The sequence below is a fragment of the Fragaria vesca genome, linkage group LG4, assembly GCF_000184155.1.
Source record: "Fragaria vesca subsp. vesca linkage group LG4, FraVesHawaii_1.0, whole genome shotgun sequence".
Lineage (NCBI taxonomy): Eukaryota > Viridiplantae > Streptophyta > Magnoliopsida > Rosales > Rosaceae > Fragaria > Fragaria vesca.
The window spans coordinates 17,036,038-17,054,522 of NC_020494.1; the positions used below are offsets into that span (position 1 = coordinate 17,036,038).

General features: G+C 38.4%; 6 protein-coding genes across 6 annotated transcripts; all 6 read right to left on the bottom strand.

The window, feature by feature from the left end:
- Positions 1-884: 884 nt before the first annotated feature.
- LOC101303417 (cytochrome P450 734A1-like) lies at positions 885-2,807 on the bottom strand. Its single transcript, XM_004298301.1, has 5 exons — positions 2,552-2,807; positions 2,246-2,469; positions 1,909-2,141; positions 1,413-1,791; positions 885-1,313 (listed from the first exon to the last, which is right to left on the bottom strand). Exons 1-5 carry the CDS (start codon positions 2,805-2,807, stop codon positions 885-887), a joined length of 1,521 nt encoding a protein of 506 aa, XP_004298349.1.
- Positions 2,808-4,779: 1,972 nt separating this feature from the next.
- Positions 4,780-7,153, bottom strand: LOC101302640 (cytochrome P450 734A1-like). Its single transcript, XM_004297162.1, has 5 exons — positions 6,885-7,153; positions 6,570-6,793; positions 6,025-6,263; positions 5,559-5,940; positions 4,780-5,403 (listed from the first exon to the last, which is right to left on the bottom strand). The coding sequence occupies exons 1-5, from the start codon at positions 7,147-7,149 to the stop codon at positions 4,975-4,977; spliced, it is 1,539 nt and encodes a 512-aa protein (XP_004297210.1). The 5' UTR covers positions 7,150-7,153; the 3' UTR covers positions 4,780-4,974.
- Positions 7,154-7,352: 199 nt separating this feature from the next.
- LOC101302926 (cytochrome P450 734A1-like) lies at positions 7,353-9,593 on the bottom strand. Its single transcript, XM_004297163.1, has 5 exons — positions 9,285-9,593; positions 8,969-9,192; positions 8,535-8,767; positions 8,006-8,384; positions 7,353-7,909 (listed from the first exon to the last, which is right to left on the bottom strand). The coding sequence occupies exons 1-5, from the start codon at positions 9,580-9,582 to the stop codon at positions 7,481-7,483; spliced, it is 1,563 nt and encodes a 520-aa protein (XP_004297211.1). The 5' UTR covers positions 9,583-9,593; the 3' UTR covers positions 7,353-7,480.
- Positions 9,594-10,390: 797 nt separating this feature from the next.
- On the bottom strand, positions 10,391-12,401 carry LOC101303701 (cytochrome P450 734A1-like). The gene is made up of 5 exons (XM_004298302.1): positions 12,110-12,401; positions 11,804-12,024; positions 11,442-11,671; positions 10,935-11,313; positions 10,391-10,819 (listed from the first exon to the last, which is right to left on the bottom strand). The coding sequence occupies exons 1-5, from the start codon at positions 12,399-12,401 to the stop codon at positions 10,391-10,393; spliced, it is 1,551 nt and encodes a 516-aa protein (XP_004298350.1).
- Positions 12,402-12,880: 479 nt separating this feature from the next.
- LOC101303212 (cytochrome P450 734A1-like) lies at positions 12,881-15,363 on the bottom strand. Its single transcript, XM_004297164.1, has 5 exons — positions 14,898-15,363; positions 14,597-14,820; positions 14,184-14,410; positions 13,685-14,063; positions 12,881-13,588 (listed from the first exon to the last, which is right to left on the bottom strand). The coding sequence occupies exons 1-5, from the start codon at positions 15,175-15,177 to the stop codon at positions 13,148-13,150; spliced, it is 1,551 nt and encodes a 516-aa protein (XP_004297212.1). The 5' UTR covers positions 15,178-15,363; the 3' UTR covers positions 12,881-13,147.
- A 606-nt stretch (positions 15,364-15,969) lies between these two features.
- Positions 15,970-18,085, bottom strand: LOC101303995 (cytochrome P450 734A1-like). Its single transcript, XM_004298303.1, has 5 exons — positions 17,800-18,085; positions 17,483-17,709; positions 17,145-17,377; positions 16,502-16,880; positions 15,970-16,398 (listed from the first exon to the last, which is right to left on the bottom strand). The coding sequence occupies exons 1-5, from the start codon at positions 18,083-18,085 to the stop codon at positions 15,970-15,972; spliced, it is 1,554 nt and encodes a 517-aa protein (XP_004298351.1).
- Positions 18,086-18,485: the final 400 nt, after the last annotated feature.

The following is an 18,485-nucleotide window of genomic DNA, read 5'->3' on the forward strand; positions in this document are numbered from 1 at the left end:
CTAGGGCTTTGATCAGCCCCTAACTACTAAGGAGTTTAGTTACACATAATCTTGATTAAGAACATCAGAGAATACATGGAAGATGAAATAAGGGTGAGAAGAAGAAAACTTGATTGAAGAAGATCTTTGCCGATCGAGTTCTTTTTCCTCTCCTTTCTTTCTTCTCTTTCTCTCTCTTTTTCTTCTCTTTCTTTCTTCCCCTCTCTTTCTTCTCTTTTTTTCTCTCTCGTTCTCCTCCTTTTTTCTCTTGTTTGGCTGCCCCCTTGTATAAATAGGTTAGTTAACCTATATCTCACGTCCATCACCAATCCAACTAGGATTAGGGATCCTAATTAAGCCCAATTATCTCCTTTTCTTTGTTTGACTTCAAAACACCTAAAAACAAATAAAGTTAATTAAAAATAGGAAAACATCACAAAATAAATAAGTAATAAGAATAATTAGCATGATAAAAGTCGCACAAATATGCGACTATCAGGTATCCATAGCTTAAGGCACACAAGTATTTGCCTTACTTCTCCTTCATATTCTTTTGAAATATCTACTTTCATATATTACATATATTGGACATTGGTTCCCTTTCTGGTACACAAAACTCCACTTTTGCCTTGGATCAAAGGTTAAGATATGCAGGGGTTAAACATGTATTGGCTGATTGACAGAGAAATAGAAAAGCATGCATAGGTAGTGTCATTTTTGGTGAGTTGCATATATGTATATTAAATTATTAATTCACAGATGTGATGCTTTATTTATTGGAGGTGTGGTGTTCAAGCACCATTTTGATTCTTGACAATCAGTTTAACAGATGCTGTTTCATAAGCTAGCATAGTTAAAATATATAACCAACTTCAAGTTTTATGAAAAGTCCTGGTCTTCACAGCTCAAAGTGGGTGTAGAATTACTTGAACTCCATTCTGTGGGCGGACAGTAACATACTGAAAAGGCGAGTGGACATAACCCGGGGAAAGGGTAAATGAGTAGCGTTGTAGAATCATTGACATAGCTATCTTTGCTTCAAGGGCTGCAAAGTTGAATCCTACACATATTCGAGGTCCCAATCCAAAGGGCATGAAGGCGGCCATGTTATCATTAGTGGCTTTAGCAATCCCTTCAGAGAATCGCTCTGGTTTGAACAATTCCACTTCTTCTCCCCATAACTGAGGTTCATGGTGAAGTGCTAGAGTAGGGACGAGCAATTCAACATTAGCAGGAACCAAGATTTTTCCAAGTCTAACTTCCCTTGAAACTTTCCTTGCAAGCAAAATAGCAGGAGGATATAACCTTAGAGTCTCGTTGATGATCATACTCATCTGCTTGTATCAAAAGAAAATATAAGAGATTAAGCAACAAAGATTAGTTTCAAACTTAGTTGAACGTTTTAAATCATCAAATGGTAGGAGGGATCTTACTGTTTTTAGTTTGGCAATGCCATCATAAGTCGGAGGTTCTTTACCAAAAAACTGCAGGACCTCATTTCTTGCTTCCTCTTGCCATTCAGGATGAAGTGCCAGAAGAAGAGTAGTCCAAGCAAGCAAAGTATTAGTGGTCTCTTGTCCAGCAAAGTAAAACGTCTTGCATTCCTCAAGCAATTCATCCACCGAAATCATCTGCTTGTCATTTGTAGCATGATGAGCCTTTAAAAGCAATCCTAGAAAATCTTTTCCGAAGCTATCTTCTTCTCCAGCCTTTGCCTCCTTTTCTCTTTTCTTAACAATCTCCATTATGGAGTTGCGTATTCCTTTCTCAACCTTTTCTGATTCAATATCATCACTAGTTCTAAAAAGCTTACTGCAATTTTGCATGATAGATTAAACATGAGAAGCAACATCTAACATACAACAACCAATAAAAGAAGACTCAACTGAAAAAAGAAAAAGAAAAAAAAAAAGACGTCTCCCTAGCTACCTCATGCCAGGAAACCTGATGCCGAAAAGATTTCTGACTATTATGGAGGATAGCCTCATCAACATTTCAAAAATCTTCTTTCCTTCTAAGTAGCTACTGCCAAATGCTGTCCTGGAAATTACTTCGGAAGTCAGCAACCGAAATTCTTCAAACACTTCAATTTCATTTCCTTCATGATGTTTCCACCTTTCCACCATCGCCTCAGCACTAGCTATCATGTCTGGGAACATATTCTAGAAACAGAATACCATGCCATCGCCTCAGCAGCTATTATAAAGTTCGAAATTATTTTGTAATAATCATTTCCTTTGAAGCTGAGACTAAAGGACTAACTTACTCTTAAGCTCTCTCCATGAAAGGCATGGTTGGATAGCTTTCTCAACTTGGCCCATTTCTCGCCTTCTGTCATGGCAACGCTATCTCCAAATAGCTTCTTCACAACGATAGAAGGCTTCGGCTTTACATATACTCCGTCTTTGTTATTGAGGATCTCTTTGCATAACTCAGGTTCAGTAACAACCAAAACTGGCTTAACACCATACCATTGAAGAAAATTCTTCCCTGCATGTGTTAGCAATGACCACTAATTACACAAACAAAGCTTTAATTACCAATCATAGGCAAGTTAAGAGCTTGTAAATACCATAACTCTTGGTCCATGCGTGAATATGAGGTTGAACGTGAGAAAATATATCATGTGATAAACTTATGGGCCTGCTCATGGCTTCCTTTTTCATGTTGGTGATTTCTGTAGCGTTCCCATAGAGAAGTCTGTAAGAAGGACCTTTGATTCCCTGCAGAGCCATCATATTCTGAAGCCGAACTGGAGTCCACCATAGTTTGTGAAAGGCGTTGATCAGAGCTAAGAGAAGCAACACACAAACAAAGCTTAAGATCATGACTCTCCTTATTGTGTTACTTTCCTCTGGCTCAGTCAACTATTTAAGGTTGTGCTCTTAGTTTGATTACTATTATTGATTTTGATACTCAGCAGGCAAAGAACTATATGACGCAAAAGATAAGCCAAAACTTGTCCATAGAGAGGTGACCCTAAATGAATATATATACTTCATGTCTTCGATCAATTCCAAGAGGATTGATGTAACATAGTTGTCATAGATGCTACTCCACTTTTAACCTTATGCATTCTTGATGATATTTGGTGTTTGTCTTAGGTAGAGCAAGTCGGCTAGCTGAGGCTTTGTTGTTTGGCAAAATTGCCACTTTGGTCACAGAATTTTGACACGTTTGACACAACATATTGATTGTGAAAAGTATCACTGTGGTCACTCGTATTAAGCAGCAGCATCTTACTATTCTTACACTTTGGTATCTGTCACACATTAAGCAATTCGGCTGTGGATTAATTTGTTGTCATTTGAGTGCAGATGCAGAACTCAGTTTCTTGCTTCCTCTTATCGAAGAGAATCTCCTTTATCATAAACTGGTACTGGTTGGTTTTGTCATAAACTGGTATTTAGGCTTCAAAGTTAATATATTCCTTACAATCATCTGGCATTTAGCTGTTTACAGGAACATAGGGGGCTCATGAATCATAGAAAACTTGATATATGTAAGCTTGTAAAAAAATGTTAACCTTGTATTGATAGTACATGGCACTACTGGTCGACCGGATTGCATATATTAACTGAGAAATGTGATGTTTTATTCATTTGCATTTGGGACTGTTGTTTAAGATATAGCTTCATTACAGTCAGTTGAGCAGTAGCATTTTCTATAACAAAGCTTAGCATTTATGCGATTGCTCGGCCTGCAATGATCTTCTTTCCAGCTTGAACTACAGGGTAGCTGTCAATCTCAGTTGGGCTTTGTTTAAATTGAGCATCCATCTCCATGAAAATGTTGAACAAGAGGAGAAAGGAGAAACTACACTGGATTTGCCAATACACAAAGGCGAAAAGTCAGTATTGCCCCCGTATCCCGGAGTATCCTGCCGTATCCGTTCGATACATCCGGATACGTATCTGTAAATAAATCTGATTGTGGGGGCAATATTGACATTTCATCCTGGTTTAGCATTTAGCGCGACAACTTGAGCTCTCTCACAGTCTCACTAGTTTGGGAAGCCGCAATGGCAGCAGACAAGGCTGAAGAAGACGAGTCGGTTCCGGCGGCAGCTCCGCGTGGCCGTTACGTCAACAAGAGAAAGGTCTCAGGTACCCACCTTCAAATTAGACCCTGAAATTTTCTTCCTTTTATGATTTTGGTGAATTGGGTTTTGGTGTGTCTTGGTTTCACAAGAGGAAGAAGAATATTGAACTTCTTGCATCAGGGACTTCATACGAGAGTCATTTGTGTTAGAAATAGCTGAATTGAATTCCAGTGTTTGAGGAATCAGGTGATTCCACATTCGGCTGCTGTGGTGGTGTTGAACTAGTACTAGAAGCTGCTGACACTGCTGAAGGAGATAGGTTCGGAGATTTAGACTTTTAACTGTTGAACATATTAGACTGAGTATCAGTGATTGATTTCTTAGAACTGTTTTTCACTTTCGTTAGATTAGTTAGAGTTGTTATCTGTGTTGTGTTGATTTTGGGTTCTTGCTGTAAACGAGTTCAGGGATGAAGGGTTTGGTGATGGGAATTTGAGGTTTGGGACTGTAGGGGTTTGGTAAAGGCTTGAATTTGGTAACTGGGTTTAGATCAAAATTCTGGCTTTTATATGGGAACTGTGGATTTGGTGAGAAAGATTGAAAATTTGATGATGGGTTGAAGATTGTAGAATAGACGAGCTATACGACAATCTGAAAGATTGAACATTCTCTATGTGAGAATGTTCAATATTTGATGATGGATCCCATATGCCAACCGTGAAATATTGTAGGAAGCTTGCAGATCGACCGGATTGCATATATTAACCGAGAAATGTGATATTTTATTCATTTACATTGGGACCGGTGTTTAAGAACTGTTTAGATTCATTACAGTCAGTTGAGCAGTAGCATTTTTTTATAACAAAGCTAAGAATATCCAACATGCCAACCGCGAGATATTGTTGGGAGTCTTGGGAGTCTGACCATGCATAGCTCACAGATTGTCGTATAGCTCAAAGAGAATGTAGTATAACTTGAACTCCATGTTGTGGACGAACTGTAAGAAACTGAAAAGGCGAGTGGACATAAGCTGGGGAAAGGGTAAATGAGTAGTGTTGTAGAATCATTGAGAGCGCAATCTTTGCTTCATTGGAAGCGAAGTTGATTCCTGCACACATTCTAGGTCCCATTCCAAAGGGTGAGAATGAACCCATGTTATCATTAGTAGCTTTAGCAACCCCTTCAGAGAATCTCTCTGGTTTGAAAAGTGCCGCTTCTTGTCCCCATATTTGAGAATCATGATGAAGTGCTACAGTTGGGATAAGCAATTCAACATTTGCAGGAACTTGGACTGCTCCCAGTTTTACTTCTCTTGGAACTATCCTTCCGATCAAATTAACAGGAGGATATAACCTTAGAGTCTCATTAATAATCATGCTCATCTGCATGCATCAAAATATAAAAAGATAAGAGATGAAACTGAGATTAGTAAACTAACTTAGTTGCAGATGCCCGTCAATTAGACGATCATATATGTGTGTGCGTGTGTTTGTGTGTGTTTATATCTATTTTTCAATTGAGATAGTGATGTTCTTACTGTTTTGAGTTTGGAAATGCCATCAGAATTTGGAGTTTCTTTGCCAAATAACTGCAACACCTCCTTTCTTGCTTCCTCTTGCCATTCAGGATGTTGTGCCAGAAGAAAAACAGTCCAAGAAAGCAAAGTACTAGTTGTCTCCTGTCCAACAAAGTATAATGCCTTGCACTCTTCAACCACATTGTCTATCGAAAATTTCTGGTCGTCATTGATGTCATGATGAGACTTCAAAAGTAAGCCAAGAAAATCACTCCCAAAGCTCTCTCCTTCCCCGCTGCTTGCCTTCTGTTCTCTTTTCTTAACAATCTCCATTACAGAGTCTTGTATTTCTTTCTCAAGCTTGTCTGCTTCAATCTCACCGCTGGTTCTATAAACCTTGCTGCTATTTTGAATGAGAAGCAACATGCATCAACCAATTAATCAATATTCAATAGCTAAAAGAGAAAGATCGATTCTGGGAAGCTACCTGATTCCAGGAAACCTGGTCTTGTACTTGTAAAGATTTTTGAATACTATGATGCTTAAATTCTTCAACATTTCAAAAATGTTTTGTCCTTCTAAGTAGCTGCTGCCAAACGCTGTCCTGGCAATCACTTCTGAAGTCAACAATCTAAATTCCTCAAACACATCAGTCTCTTTTCCTTCATGATTTTTCCACCTTTCTATCATCGCCTCTGCACTAGCTGTCATGTCTGGAAACATAGCCTTGTAACAAAATACCATCATACAACTATTAAGTTTAATATTCTTGTTTTAGGAGAATTTTAGAAATAACTGTGTTTTTTTGAAACTTTCTTGAACTAAAACATATTGATTTTTTTTTCAATTAAAACTAAAACTGAAACATATTGATTGAAGGACCTAAATAAGTATATATGGAACAGTCCTAGTCTAACCCATGATCTCCACGATCATAATTTGAGAAGTAACAAACAGCCACAGGTCCAGAACTCATGGTATCTAAACATATTGCAGTAAGAAAGTAAGAAACAACTATGAAGAGTAACTTACTTTTAAGCTCTCTCCATGGAAGGCATGGTTGGCCAGCTTTCTCAAATTGGCCCATTTTTCATCTTCTGTCATGGCAAGGCTATCTCCAAATAGCTTCTTCACAATGTCACTAGGCTTTGGTTTTGGAAAAGCTCCATCTTTGTTATTGAAAATCTCTTTGCATGACTCAGGTTCTGTAACAACCAAAACTGGTTGAACACCATACCACATAAGAAAGTTCTTCCCTGTGTAACACAGCGCTTGGACCAAATTAAAACATTGAACAGAGTTTGATAATAAACTATATTTAGTTAAGTAACTAAGAGTTTGTGATACCATATCTCTTCGACCACGAGTGAATATGAGGATGAAGTCGAGGAAATATATCATGTGATAAGTTTCTGGGCATGAGCGCAGCTTCCTTTTGCATGTTGATGATTTCTTTGCCGTTTCCATACAGAAGTCTGTATGGAGGACCTTTGATTCCCCTCAGACTCATCAGTTTCTGAATCCGAATAGGAGTCCACCATAGTTTGTGAAACACCTTGATTAGAGCTAAGAGAAGAAGAAACAGACACAGAAACCTTAACATCATGATCATCTTTCTTGTCATTTTTCTTCCAGGCTCGGTCCGCTATTTAACTTTTCTGGTATTCATTGATAATTATTGTTGACTTTGACATTTTGGCAGGCAAAGGAGTATGACAAATACTAGAGCCTAGAGATCAATCTTGTCCACATCTTGATGACACTATATGAATATGAAATAAAATGCCGTGGAGTAACTAAACAGGTAAAAAAACTGAGTATGAACTGGTCAAATGCCACCACTGGTGTGAAAGTTAAATACGAATAGTTATTTTTATTTTATAAGCTACAATATGTTCTAGATGGAATGTAAGATTTTATGGGGAAATTTTGGTCTTCACCAGTCAGAGTGAGTGTAGAATAACTTGAAGTCCATGCTGTGGACGAACTGTGAGAAATTGAAAGGGTGAGTGGACATAAGCTGGGGAAAGTGTGAAGGAGTAGCGTTGTAGGATCATTGCAAGAGCAATCTTTGCTTCTATGGTGGCAAAGTTGAGGCCAACACAAGTTCTAGGTCCCATTCCAAAGGGTAAGAATGCAGCCATGTTGTTGTTGGTAGCACTTGCAACACCTTCTGAGAATCTCTCCGGTTTAAAAACTTTCACATCTTGTCCCCAGAACTGAGGTTCATGATGAAGTGCTAGATTTGGGACAAGAAATTCAACATTAGGAGGGATAGTAAGGTTTCCCAGTCTAACTTCCTTATCCACGTTTCGTGCGAGGGTTATAACAGGAGGATATAGCCTCAGAGACTCATTGATGATCATACTCATCTGCATCAAAATATAAAGAGCAGCTCAAGATTAATCGAACATTTATCCCATTTAGACAAACATATACATGAGGGCAGAGTTTTTATACTTTCTTACTGTTTTCAGTTTAGCAAGGCCATCAGGACTTGGAGGTTGTTTGCCAAATATTTGCAGGACCTCCTTTCTCGCTTCCTCTTGCCAATCCGGATGGAGAGCCAGAAGAAAGACAGTCCAAACAAGCAAAGAGTTGGTGGTATCTTGTCCAGCAAAGTAAAACGTCTTGCACTCCTCAACCAATTCATTCACTGAAATCCTCTGCTTGTCATTGGCACCATGGTGAGCCTTCAAAAGTAACCCAAGAAAATCAGTCCCAAAGCTGCCTTCTTCTCCGGTCACTGCCTCCCTCTCTCTTTTCTTTACAATTTCTACTATGGTGTCACGTATTCCTTTCTCAAGCTTCTCTGATTCTTTCTCATCACTAGTTTTATAAAACTTGCTGCAATTTTGAATTCAATAAGCTTAAGAAGTAACACCACTCGGTAGTTGATATCATACATCTTCATTTAAGTAATCAAGAACATCAAATAATAGAATATCCAAAAACAGCTAAAAGGAACATCAATTGTTTCAATTTAGAGGAAGGTACCTGATGCCAGGAACCCTGAATTTATGAGCGTTTCTGAATATTAAGGAGCCTAACTTCATCAACATGTCAAAAATATCCTTCCCTTCTAAATAGCTGCTACCAAATGCTGTCCTAGAAATCACTTCTGAAGTGAACCTCCTGAAATGTTCATACACCTCAATCTCTTTTTCTTCATGCTTCTTCCACCCTTCGAGCATTGTCTCAGCACTAGCTATCATGTCTGGAATCATATTCTAGCAAAACCCAACAGTACCCTAATTTAGTAAGCAAATTGTCCTACAATTTGTGCATTTCTTATGAACAATTGAGACAAGTACCACTACTTAATACTACTACACTAATCTTTGCAAGGGTCACCAGTAAGTAGTACTATTTATTCACAAATTAAACAACTTGGTTTTGAGTCAGAGATAAATGCAACAAAGGTAACTTACTTTTAAGCTGTCTCCATGGAAGGCATGGTTGGAAAGCTTTCTCAGTTTTGACCATTTTTCACCTTCTGCCATGGAAATGCTGTCTCCCAATAGCTTCTTCACATAGATACTGGGCTTCTGTTTGGTGAAAACCCCATCTTTGTTGTGGAGTATCTCCTTGACTAACTCGGGTTCTGTAATCACCAAAACTGGTTGAAGACCATACCATTGTAGATAATTCTTCCCTGTAGCAGATAGTAATTAACCACAAAAAGATCACATCTTTGAAGTAAGACTTGACAAATAAACATTTTTGAGTTAAGAGTTGGCTAATTACCATAGATCTTGGTCCATGAGTGAATGTGAGGCTGAACTGCAGATAGTACTTCATGTGATAAGTTCAGTACGGGCCTGCTCATGGCTTCCATTAGCATGTTGCTGATTTCTTTGTTGTTTCCATGGATGAGTTTGTAAGAAGGACCTCTGATTCCCTGAGCAGCCATGAATTTCTGTGTACGAGTCGGAATCCACCATAGTTTATGAAAGATCTTGATGAATATCAGAGCCAACAGAAGAAGGAAAGTACACAAAGCAGTGGGAAGAGTGAGCACTGTGTCTCTCATCCAACTCATCATTTTTTTTCTTGTTGTTTGTGTTCGCTTTTGGGATCTCTGTGTTACATAGCATGTTTGAAACTTTGAAAGGCCATTGTTGACCCAAGCTAGGTGCCATTATTGGCCACACACTTAAAATCAAAGATCACTTTCCAAAATGGAAATAACTTGAGTGATCTGCTATGGTCATTTATAGCTGACAAACACGAATGAGAGATGAACAAGTGTCAACAATAATTATAAACAAACATGTTAAAAACCCAAAACCCTTCATGTTATATCCTTAAATTACAATCAAGTCTTTTAAAATAGATATGTGTCCCATGTTTATTGATTATGGTCACCTTAAGGTGACCAACCCTTGTCACCGAAATTATTTGTCACTGTTTATTTGTTTATTGGGTACCCTTAAGGTAACCAACCCTTCCAAAATTATGTACTGATCTATCTCACTGTCTCAGAATAGTCAGAACATTAGTTTTCTTCTTACAGATTTGGATTATTTGTCTACAGAGCGCAGTGGAAGTAATCTTCATGCAAAGCTGATGCTGGAAACTAACTCCGGAAATGGATGAATGCTTCTTCACAGTATTCATATGTATCCTTAAAATATATCAGTCTTAATGAAGGGTCTATTAGTCTTTGAAATTTGCTTGCTAGTTAATGTTGGCATATTGGCATAACATACCGGAATGATTCTACAGAAGCATACAGCATACAGAAATCATATCAGTATTGTGTAGGACTTATTCCCTACATTATCATACAAAAAAAAATAGTAAAACAATTCACTAGCTAGGTGCAGTACTCTCCGGACCTCACAGTTCAGCTAGAGCGAGTGTAGCATTACTTGAACTCCATGCCGTGGGCGCAGTGCCAGCTGCCTCGATGGCGCGTGAACATAACCTGGGGAAAGGGTAAAGGAGTAGCGTTGTAGAATCATTGAAAGAGCAATCTTGGCTTCAGTGGTGCCAAAGTGAAGTCCCACACAATTCCTAGGTCCCATTCCAAATGGTAAGAATGTCGCCATGTTGTTGTTAGTAGCTTTAGCAACTCCTTCTGAGAATCGTTCTGGTTTGAAAAGATGTGCGTCTTCTCCCCAGAATTGAAGGTCATGGTGTATTGCTAGAAATGGGATGAGTAACTCAACATCAGCAGGAACAACGAGGTTTCCGAGTTTCACTTTCCTTTCAATGTTCCTTGTGACGTAAAGAATGGGAGAATATAGCCTCAAGGCTTCATTGATGATCATGCTCATCTGCATGAATATATGAAAAATGAATGAATCGCAAGGAAATAATAATTTCAAAACCTTAAAAACCAACATTTCTTCCCCTAGCTTAGAGAAGTAATAAAAGAAGTTCAAGAATTACTGTTTTTAGTTTGGAGAGGTCATTAGGATTTGGAGTTTCTTTCCCAAAAATTTCCAGGACTTCCTTTCTCGCTTCCTCTTGCCATTCGGTATGGTGTGCCAGAAGAAACACAGTCCACGCAAGCAAAGTATTGACAGTCTCTTGTCCAGCAAAGTAAAACGATTTGCACTCATCAACTATATCATCTATCGAAAACCTCTGCTTGTCATTGGTATCATGATAAGCCTTTAATAGTGAGCCGAGAAAATCACTCCCAAAGCTCTCTTCTCCCCCACTCATTGCCTTCTCTTCTCTTTCCTTAACAATCTCCATTACAGAGTTGCGGATTCCTTTCTGAAGCTTCTCTGCTTCGATCTCGTCGCTCGTCTTAAAAAACTTGCTGCAATATTAAGTAAAAGATTACATCTATGAGAATAGCTGCAATACGTACATTAGTAATATCATCAAAGTATATATATGTAGTCTTGTTAATATATAACACACTGTTAATAGTGTAGAGCTATCAACCTGATGATTGGAAGCTTGAGTCTGAGATCAAAGGTGGAAATTAAGGAGGTTAACTTCATCAACATATCAAATATTTGCTGTCCTTGCAAGTAACTGCTGCCAAATGCTGTCCTAGAAATCACTTCTGCTGTCAACAATCTAAATTCTTGAAACACCTCAATCTCTTGGCCAAGGTTTTTCCATCTTTCTACCATTGTCTCAGCACTGACTATCATTTGTGGAATCATATTCTAGTGTAACAAACACAAGAACATGTATCATGCATCATACAATATATCGACAAGGTCAACTGATTCTTTTCTTACGTACAAATCAGTAGAGATTTTCAGTGGTGTTCTCCAACAGTGACAATAGTAACTTACTTTTAAGCTCTCTCCATGGAAGGTATGGTTAGCTAGCTTTCGCGATTTCGCCCATTTCTCACCTTCCAACAACGGAAGGCCATTCCCAAGTAGCAATTTTGGAATTTCGGACGTGGGTTTCGGATAAGCCCCATCTTTGTTGTTGAATATCTCCTTGCACAGTTCAGGTTCCGTCACAACCAACTGAGCTTGAGTACCTTGCCACAGAAGAAAATTCTTCCCTGTTTGCACGACCAAAAGCTAATCATATATACATGAAACCAAAGAGTGGTTGAAAACTCATGAACTCAAGACTCTAGAAAATACCATAGATGTTGCTCCATGCATGGACATGAGGTAGAACTACAGGTACTATGTCGTGCGAAAAATCTAACATGGGCTTGCTCATGGCTTCCCTGTACATGTTGGCGACTTGTTTGGTGTTTCCATGGATGAGTGTATACGAAGGACCTTTGATTCCCTGCGACGCCATAAAATTCTGAAGGCGAGTAGGAATCCACCATATTTTGCGAAAGATGTTGAAGATCAGAATTACAAGAGAGAAGAGAAGTAGATTAGTTATTGAAAGACTTGTTACAATTTCTTCCGAGGAAGTCATATTGTGTCTCTTTGAAAGTGAAGCGAAGAGAAAGCGTCATTACTATACGAAGAAGGTGAAGCAGCGGCTAGCACGCTAAGATCAACCATCTGTCTTGATCTTAATATTAAGTGGATTCCGATGCATGCGTTCCTACTTTGCAGCATTGGTAGAGTCTTCACTCTTGATCATTGGTGGCTGGATTTTGTTATTTGGCAAGGTGCTGCAAATAGAAAGAGAGGAAGCAAGAGATTAGGATCATGTTGGTTATAGGATAATGTAACCCCTTTAATTTTTCTTTGGAGTCAACTACAGGGAACACCAGAGTAAAGTGCTGTGAAAATTTTACATTAGTACAATAGTACTTCGTCTTTCTTCCACATTTCTATTTCTATTTACATAGAATTACTTTCGAAAGCATTTTGATAATAGCGCTAAAAACATAAAATGATCATCACGAATTGTATCTCATGTCAGAATAACTTTACATACTCTTCTGCTGCGATTTATACACCAGATATAAAGTTGTGGTGCATTCGATGCTCACTTATTCTTCTATTACACTATGAGCAACTTTAATTTTATGCTAGATCCTATAGACGAAACTCGATATAGTAAAGCCAATTAACCTAATCACAGTGCCAAGTTGGGCCCCAAAGTGGCTGAGAACACACCAACTGAATTGGACTGGGCCCAAAAATTGGTGACTTGGGCACCCAACTAGAAATAGGCCAATTCCTAGAATTACTGGGAAGGAATTGTAATCTTCAGTCTTCACAGTTCAAGGAGTACAGCATTACTTGAACTCCATGCTGTGGGCGAAGTGTCATACTCCTAAACGGTGAGTGAACATAAGCTGGGGAAAGGGTGAAGGAGTAGCGTTGCAGAATCATTGATAGAGCAATCTTGGCTTCCATGGTGGCGAAGTTGAGTCCAACACAAACTCTAGATCCCATTCCAAAGGGTAAGAATAGAGCTATGTTGTTGTTTGTAGCTTTAGCAACTCCTTCAGAGAATCGTTCTGGTTTGAAATGTTGCACATCTTGTCCCCATGACTCAGGCTCATGGTGAAGCGCCAGATATGGGATGATCAACTCAGTATTAGCAGGAACAATGAGGTTTCCTAGTCTAACATCCTTTTTGACTCTCCTTGTGACGGTAACAGCTGGAGAATATAGCCTTAGGGACTCGTTGAAGATCATACTCATCTACATGCAAACATGGAAATGAATCAAGTGATCAGATTAGTCCAAACAGGCAAGCAGCAGTGTATTGGATATTGATTGAGTTCATGGCTTGCTTACAGTTTTCAGTTTGGCAAGGCCATCAGGATTCGGAGTCTGTTTCCCAAATAACTGTAGGACTTCCTTTCTTGCTTCCTCTTGCCAATCAGTATGGAGTGCCAGAAGAAACACTGTCCAGGAAAGTAAAGTATTACTGGTCTCTTGTCCAACAAAGTAAAATGACTTGCATTCATCAACCAAATCGTCCACTGAAATCCAATGAATGTCATTGGAATCATGATGAGCCTTTAGAAGTAAACCAAGAAAATCACTCCCAAAGCTCTTTTGTTCCTCACTCATTGCCTTTTCTTCTCTTTTCTTAACGATCCCCATTATGGAGTCGCGAATTCCTTTCTCAAGCTTCTCTGATTCGATATCGTCGTTGGTTTTAAAAAGCTTGCTGCCAAGTGAAAGACACAAATCTTAGAAGTGACAACCGACTTATGTAATCTCCACCGAGTATATATAGATTTGTGGTGGATAGTTTCTACAAGGAGAGTTGGAATATGGATATACTAACCTGATAAACTTGAGTTTGAAATCATTTTTGAGTAATAAGCTGAACTTCGTCAACATAACGAAAATGTTCTTCCCTTCTGCATAGCTGCTGCCAAATGCTGTCCTAGATATTACTTCTGAAGTTAATAATCTGAATTCTTCATACACTTCCATTTCTTTCCCTTCTTCATGGCCTTTCCACCTATCTAGCATTGTTTCAGCACTAGCTATCATGTCTGGAATCATATTCTAGTAAAACAAAACAATACCACACCACCATTCCAGATCAACACAGAAACCACAATGCAGGGAAAAGAGAGACTGGCTATATCACAATTCACAGGTCACTGGATAGTGTATTTCCTTCAATTTTCTTTCTTATTCTTGAGGGAATGAAATCTATGTAACTAGCTAGTAGCTACTGTAACAACTTACTTTTAAGCTCTCCCCATGGAAAGCATGGTTGGCTAGCTTCCGCGATTTCACCCATTTTTCACCTTCTAATGCTGGAAGCCCATTCCCAAATACCTTCTGTGCATAAGGTCTGAACTTGGGTTTCAGATAAACTCCATCTTTATTAGTAAATATCTCCTTGCACAATTCAACTTCCGTCACCACCAGCTGAGGTAGAGTACCATGCCACTGAAGATAGTTCTTCCCTAGTTGCAACACCAAAGCCTAATTATATTCCCATACTTCAAAACTATAGTTGTCTCAAGAATTTGTAAATACATACCATAGATTTTGGTCCATGCATGAACATGAGGTAGAACTACTGGTAATATGTTGTGTGACAAATCTAAGGACCTGCTCATAACATCCTTGCCCATGTTGGAAATTTCTTTGGCGTTTCCAGCGAGAAGTCTGTAAGGAGGTCCTTTGATTCCCTGTGAAGCCATCAGTTTCTGTACGCGAATCGGAGTCCACCATATTTTGTGAAAGATCTTGAAGATCACTGCTACCAGAAAACACACACACATTGAACCAGTGATTTCTAGGCCATTTAAAGAAGACATTTCTTTGCTTTTGGATTTATGTTTGAGCCAGCAGAACCATGTATATAGTCTGCTCAGACATGAAGCACAGAATGAATTACAAAACTAAGAGTCCAATGATTGGCATTCGGTCTCTGTTCTTCTGCTTGTTGTTTAGTGTAGGGTTTTGATCGGCTATCCTAAACCTACCGAGCTTTCAAAAGCTCCACCAAACATTCTAAGTTTTCTGGTCTTTATTGTTCAACACAAACTCATTAGGTCTGTCATCTGTGACATCATCTCTATGAGGCCTTTATTTTCTGATAATGTGTCCTATAAAAAAAATGGTATCCATTTTTACAGCGACCCTTGAGTCCTTGACTAACAAACAGGAAGAGAAGAAAGTAGTCGTTTTGAGAGGTAGACACTAGACAGGTAGTACAATACTACTGGTGCTGAAGCATACAGAAAATTACAGATCAGTTTCAACAATTCGACTAATAAATTCTTTTATTTTGAAGAATAGGTCAATAGGATCAGAAAAACAGAAGAAATCTTCAGTAAATATGCATGAAAGTGAAACATAGCAATGATCCAATGGTGCATGAACAATTATACAATATACCCAATAAAATTCATAAACCTCCACTTTTTTTTTTCTTTCTTTTTTTTTGTAGAATGTCATAAAATTCTATGTGTTATTGAGAAAATGAAACGTAGTTATACAAATCGAGGAAAACCAATAACAAAGTTTATGTTCTGTTTTGTGCTTCTTCTCTGTTTTCAGTGTGGATATATAAAACTTTAACATATATCTTGTCTGAGCTTTACTATTCACAATGGTTGTAACAATACTTGAAGTCCATGTTGTGGCCGAAGTAGGAGAGACTGACATGGGGAGTGGATATAAGCCGGCGAAAGAGTGAAGGAGTAGCGTTGTAGAATCATTGACAAGGCAATCTTAGCTTCAGTGGTTGCAAAGTTCAAGCCCACACAAGTTCGAGATCCCAGTCCAAAAGGCATGAAAGTGCCTATATTATTGTTAGTAGCTTTAGCAACCCCTTCTAAGAATCTCTCTGGCTTGAAAAGATGCACATCTGGTCCCCAAAATTGAGGTTCATGATGAAGTGTTAGAACTGAGACCAACAGTTCAACATCTGCAGGAACAATGAGCTTTCCAAGTCTAACTTCCCTTCCAGTAATCCGTGGAATTGCAAGAGCAGGTGGATATAACCTTAGAGACTCATTGAGGATCATACTCATCTGCATTGCACAAAGATAGAGAAAAAAAATACCAATTAAATATAGATGAAAAATTCTTCACAACTTACAGAAGCTAGTGACCCTTTCTTCTGGACTTTCTTACAGTTTTAAGTTTGGATATGTCATCCGGATTTGGATTCTGTTTTCCAAATAACTGTAGGACCTCCTTTCTTGCTTCCTCTTGCCAATCTGTATTAAGTGCTAGGAGAAAAACAGTCCAAGTAAGCAATGTACTAGTCGTGTCTTGTCCAGCTAGGTAAAATGTCTTGCAATCATCAACTATATCATCCACCGAAATCCTCTGGTTCAGATTGTCATTATGATGAGCCTTTAAAAGCAATCCAAGAAAATCACTCCCAAAGTTATCTTGTTCTCCACTAGTTACCTTATGTTCTCTTTTCTTAACAAGCTCTATTATAGAGTCCTGTATTCCTTTCTCAAGTTTCTCTGATTCGATTTCATCATTTGTCTTAAACAACTTGCTGCAATATTAAAAATTAAACATGAGAACAAGGGTGACCATCCAAGAATCTGGTTGTGAATAACTTTGCTGTAAGTCTGTAACAGTCCACTGAGCATTTGCATAGCATAATTTAAAATATCATTCATTTCTAGTTAAAAAGAGGTTCAATAGCTAAAGACAGACTGATCCACAATAGGGTTCCTTCACTCTTTCACTTGAGCGAACATACAAAAATATGGATATTCCTGCAACTCCCAGATCAATAACTAGTAAAAGGAAGTACCTGACACCAGGAACCTTGATTTGGAGCGAGTTTCTGAATAATATCAAAGCCAACTTCTTCAACATCTCAAAAATGTGTTGTCCTTCTAAGTAGCTGCTACCAAATGCTGTCCTGGAAATCACTTCTGAAGTGAATAACCTAAATTCTTCAACCACATCAATCTCTTTCCCTTCATGACTTTCCCACCTTTTGAGCATTATTTCAGCACAAGCTATGATATCTGGAATCATAGTCTAGTAGAACAATAGCATCATGTTCTTATCAGAATCAACCTTCCTAAATATTGGTACCACAGTAGTATTTGCAAGAATTACTACTAATTGATATGAAGAACTTACTTTTAAGCTCTCTCCATGGAAGGCATGGTTGGAGATCTTTCTCAAGTTTGACCACTTTTGTCCTTCAGCTATTGTTACAAGGCCATATCCTAATAACTTCTTCACAAAGTTTTCAGGAGGTATTTTCAGATAAGCTCCATCTTTGTTGTTCAGTATCTGCCTACACAACTCAGGTTCTCGAATGACCAGCTGAGCTCGCGAGCCAAGCCATTGGAGATAATTCTTCCCTATTGACAAAGATGACCAAAATTTATCTTGTAACTGAATTCGAAGTTCAAAAATCCAGAGTTCATAAATAGGTTTAAATGTTTAAGTACCATATATATTGCTCCATGAATGAAAATGAGGCTGAACATAAGCAAATATGTTGTGTGATAAACTTAAGGGTCTGCTCATGGCTTCCTTGTACATGTTGGAGATTTCTTTCGTGTTTCCATGGACAAGTTTGTAAGAAGGGCCTTTGATTCCCTGTGAAGCCATCAACTTCTGTATGCGATTCGGTGTCCACCATAATTTGTGAAAGATTTTAAAGAGTAGAGCTACAAAATAGAATAGACACAGAAAACTTGAAATAATGATCACTAGTCCTCCTGAAGAACTCATGGTCTCTCTCTCTCTCTCTCTCTCTCTGATTTGCTGAACCTACTGGACTACTAGTATCCCATAATACATATATATAACTTTTAAGACTTATCTTGCTCATCTTTGTTTAACACAATCAGAACTCCATTTTTGTCTTTATAAGTGTACGTGTTGGCTTCTATTGTTTCCACCTGCAACAATTCTAAAGGAGAGAAGATGCCATGCGGCTACAATTACAATGCTACTTTTCTGAAACTCCAAATGAATACCACCCAACTTAGACTAGCAAAATACTATGTGAATTGTGAAACGGAGGTGACAATGTTGATGAACAATTTAATTGTCTGATCTTTCTAGAAGAGTGCTAGATGTAGTAAATATGTACCAAAGATCTTGATCCTTGAATGAACATGAGGTAGAA

Bases quoted from the DNA above. Each gene is read 5' to 3' on its own strand.
- LOC101303417 (XM_004298301.1), bottom strand. From the start codon at position 2,807: ATGATCTTAAGCTTTGTTTGTGTGTTGCTTCTCTTAGCTCTGATCAAC. The intron at 2,470-2,551 runs GTATTTACAAGC...TAACACATGCAG, and splicing joins CGCATGGACCAAGAGTTATG to GGAAGAATTTTCTTCAATGG. The intron at 1,314-1,412 runs GTAAGATCCCTC...TGATACAAGCAG, and splicing joins GCATTGCCAAACTAAAAACA to ATGAGTATGATCATCAACGA.
- LOC101302640 (XM_004297162.1), bottom strand. From the start codon at position 7,149: ATGATCATGATGTTAAGGTTTCTGTGTCTGTTTCTTCTTCTCTTAGCT. The intron at 6,264-6,569 runs GTAAGTTACTCT...TTTTGTTACAAG, and splicing joins TCCATGGAGAGAGCTTAAAA to GCTATGTTTCCAGACATGAC. The intron at 5,404-5,558 runs GTAAGAACATCA...TGATGCATGCAG, and splicing joins GCATTTCCAAACTCAAAACA to ATGAGCATGATTATTAATGA.
- LOC101302926 (XM_004297163.1), bottom strand. From the start codon at position 9,582: ATGATGAGTTGGATGAGAGACACAGTGCTCACTCTTCCCACTGCTTTG. The intron at 8,768-8,968 runs GTAAGTTACCTT...GGGTTTTGCTAG, and splicing joins TCCATGGAGACAGCTTAAAA to AATATGATTCCAGACATGAT. The intron at 7,910-8,005 runs GTAAGAAAGTAT...ATTTTGATGCAG, and splicing joins GCCTTGCTAAACTGAAAACA to ATGAGTATGATCATCAATGA.
- LOC101303701 (XM_004298302.1), bottom strand. From the start codon at position 12,401: ATGACTTCCTCGGAAGAAATTGTAACAAGTCTTTCAATAACTAATCTA. The intron at 11,314-11,441 runs GTTGATAGCTCT...TTAATATTGCAG, and splicing joins CTCAAGCTTCCAATCATCAG to CAAGTTTTTTAAGACGAGCG. The intron at 10,820-10,934 runs GTAATTCTTGAA...ATATTCATGCAG, and splicing joins ACCTCTCCAAACTAAAAACA to ATGAGCATGATCATCAATGA.
- LOC101303212 (XM_004297164.1), bottom strand. From the start codon at position 15,177: ATGTCTTCTTTAAATGGCCTAGAAATCACTGGTTCAATGTGTGTGTGT. The intron at 14,411-14,596 runs GTAAGTTGTTAC...TTGTTTTACTAG, and splicing joins TCCATGGGGAGAGCTTAAAA to AATATGATTCCAGACATGAT. The intron at 14,064-14,183 runs GTTAGTATATCC...TTCACTTGGCAG, and splicing joins TTCAAACTCAAGTTTATCAG to CAAGCTTTTTAAAACCAACG.
- LOC101303995 (XM_004298303.1), bottom strand. From the start codon at position 18,085: ATGAGTTCTTCAGGAGGACTAGTGATCATTATTTCAAGTTTTCTGTGT. The intron at 16,881-17,144 runs GTACTTCCTTTT...TTAATATTGCAG, and splicing joins ATCAAGGTTCCTGGTGTCAG to CAAGTTGTTTAAGACAAATG. The intron at 16,399-16,501 runs GTAAGAAAGTCC...TGTGCAATGCAG, and splicing joins ACATATCCAAACTTAAAACT to ATGAGTATGATCCTCAATGA.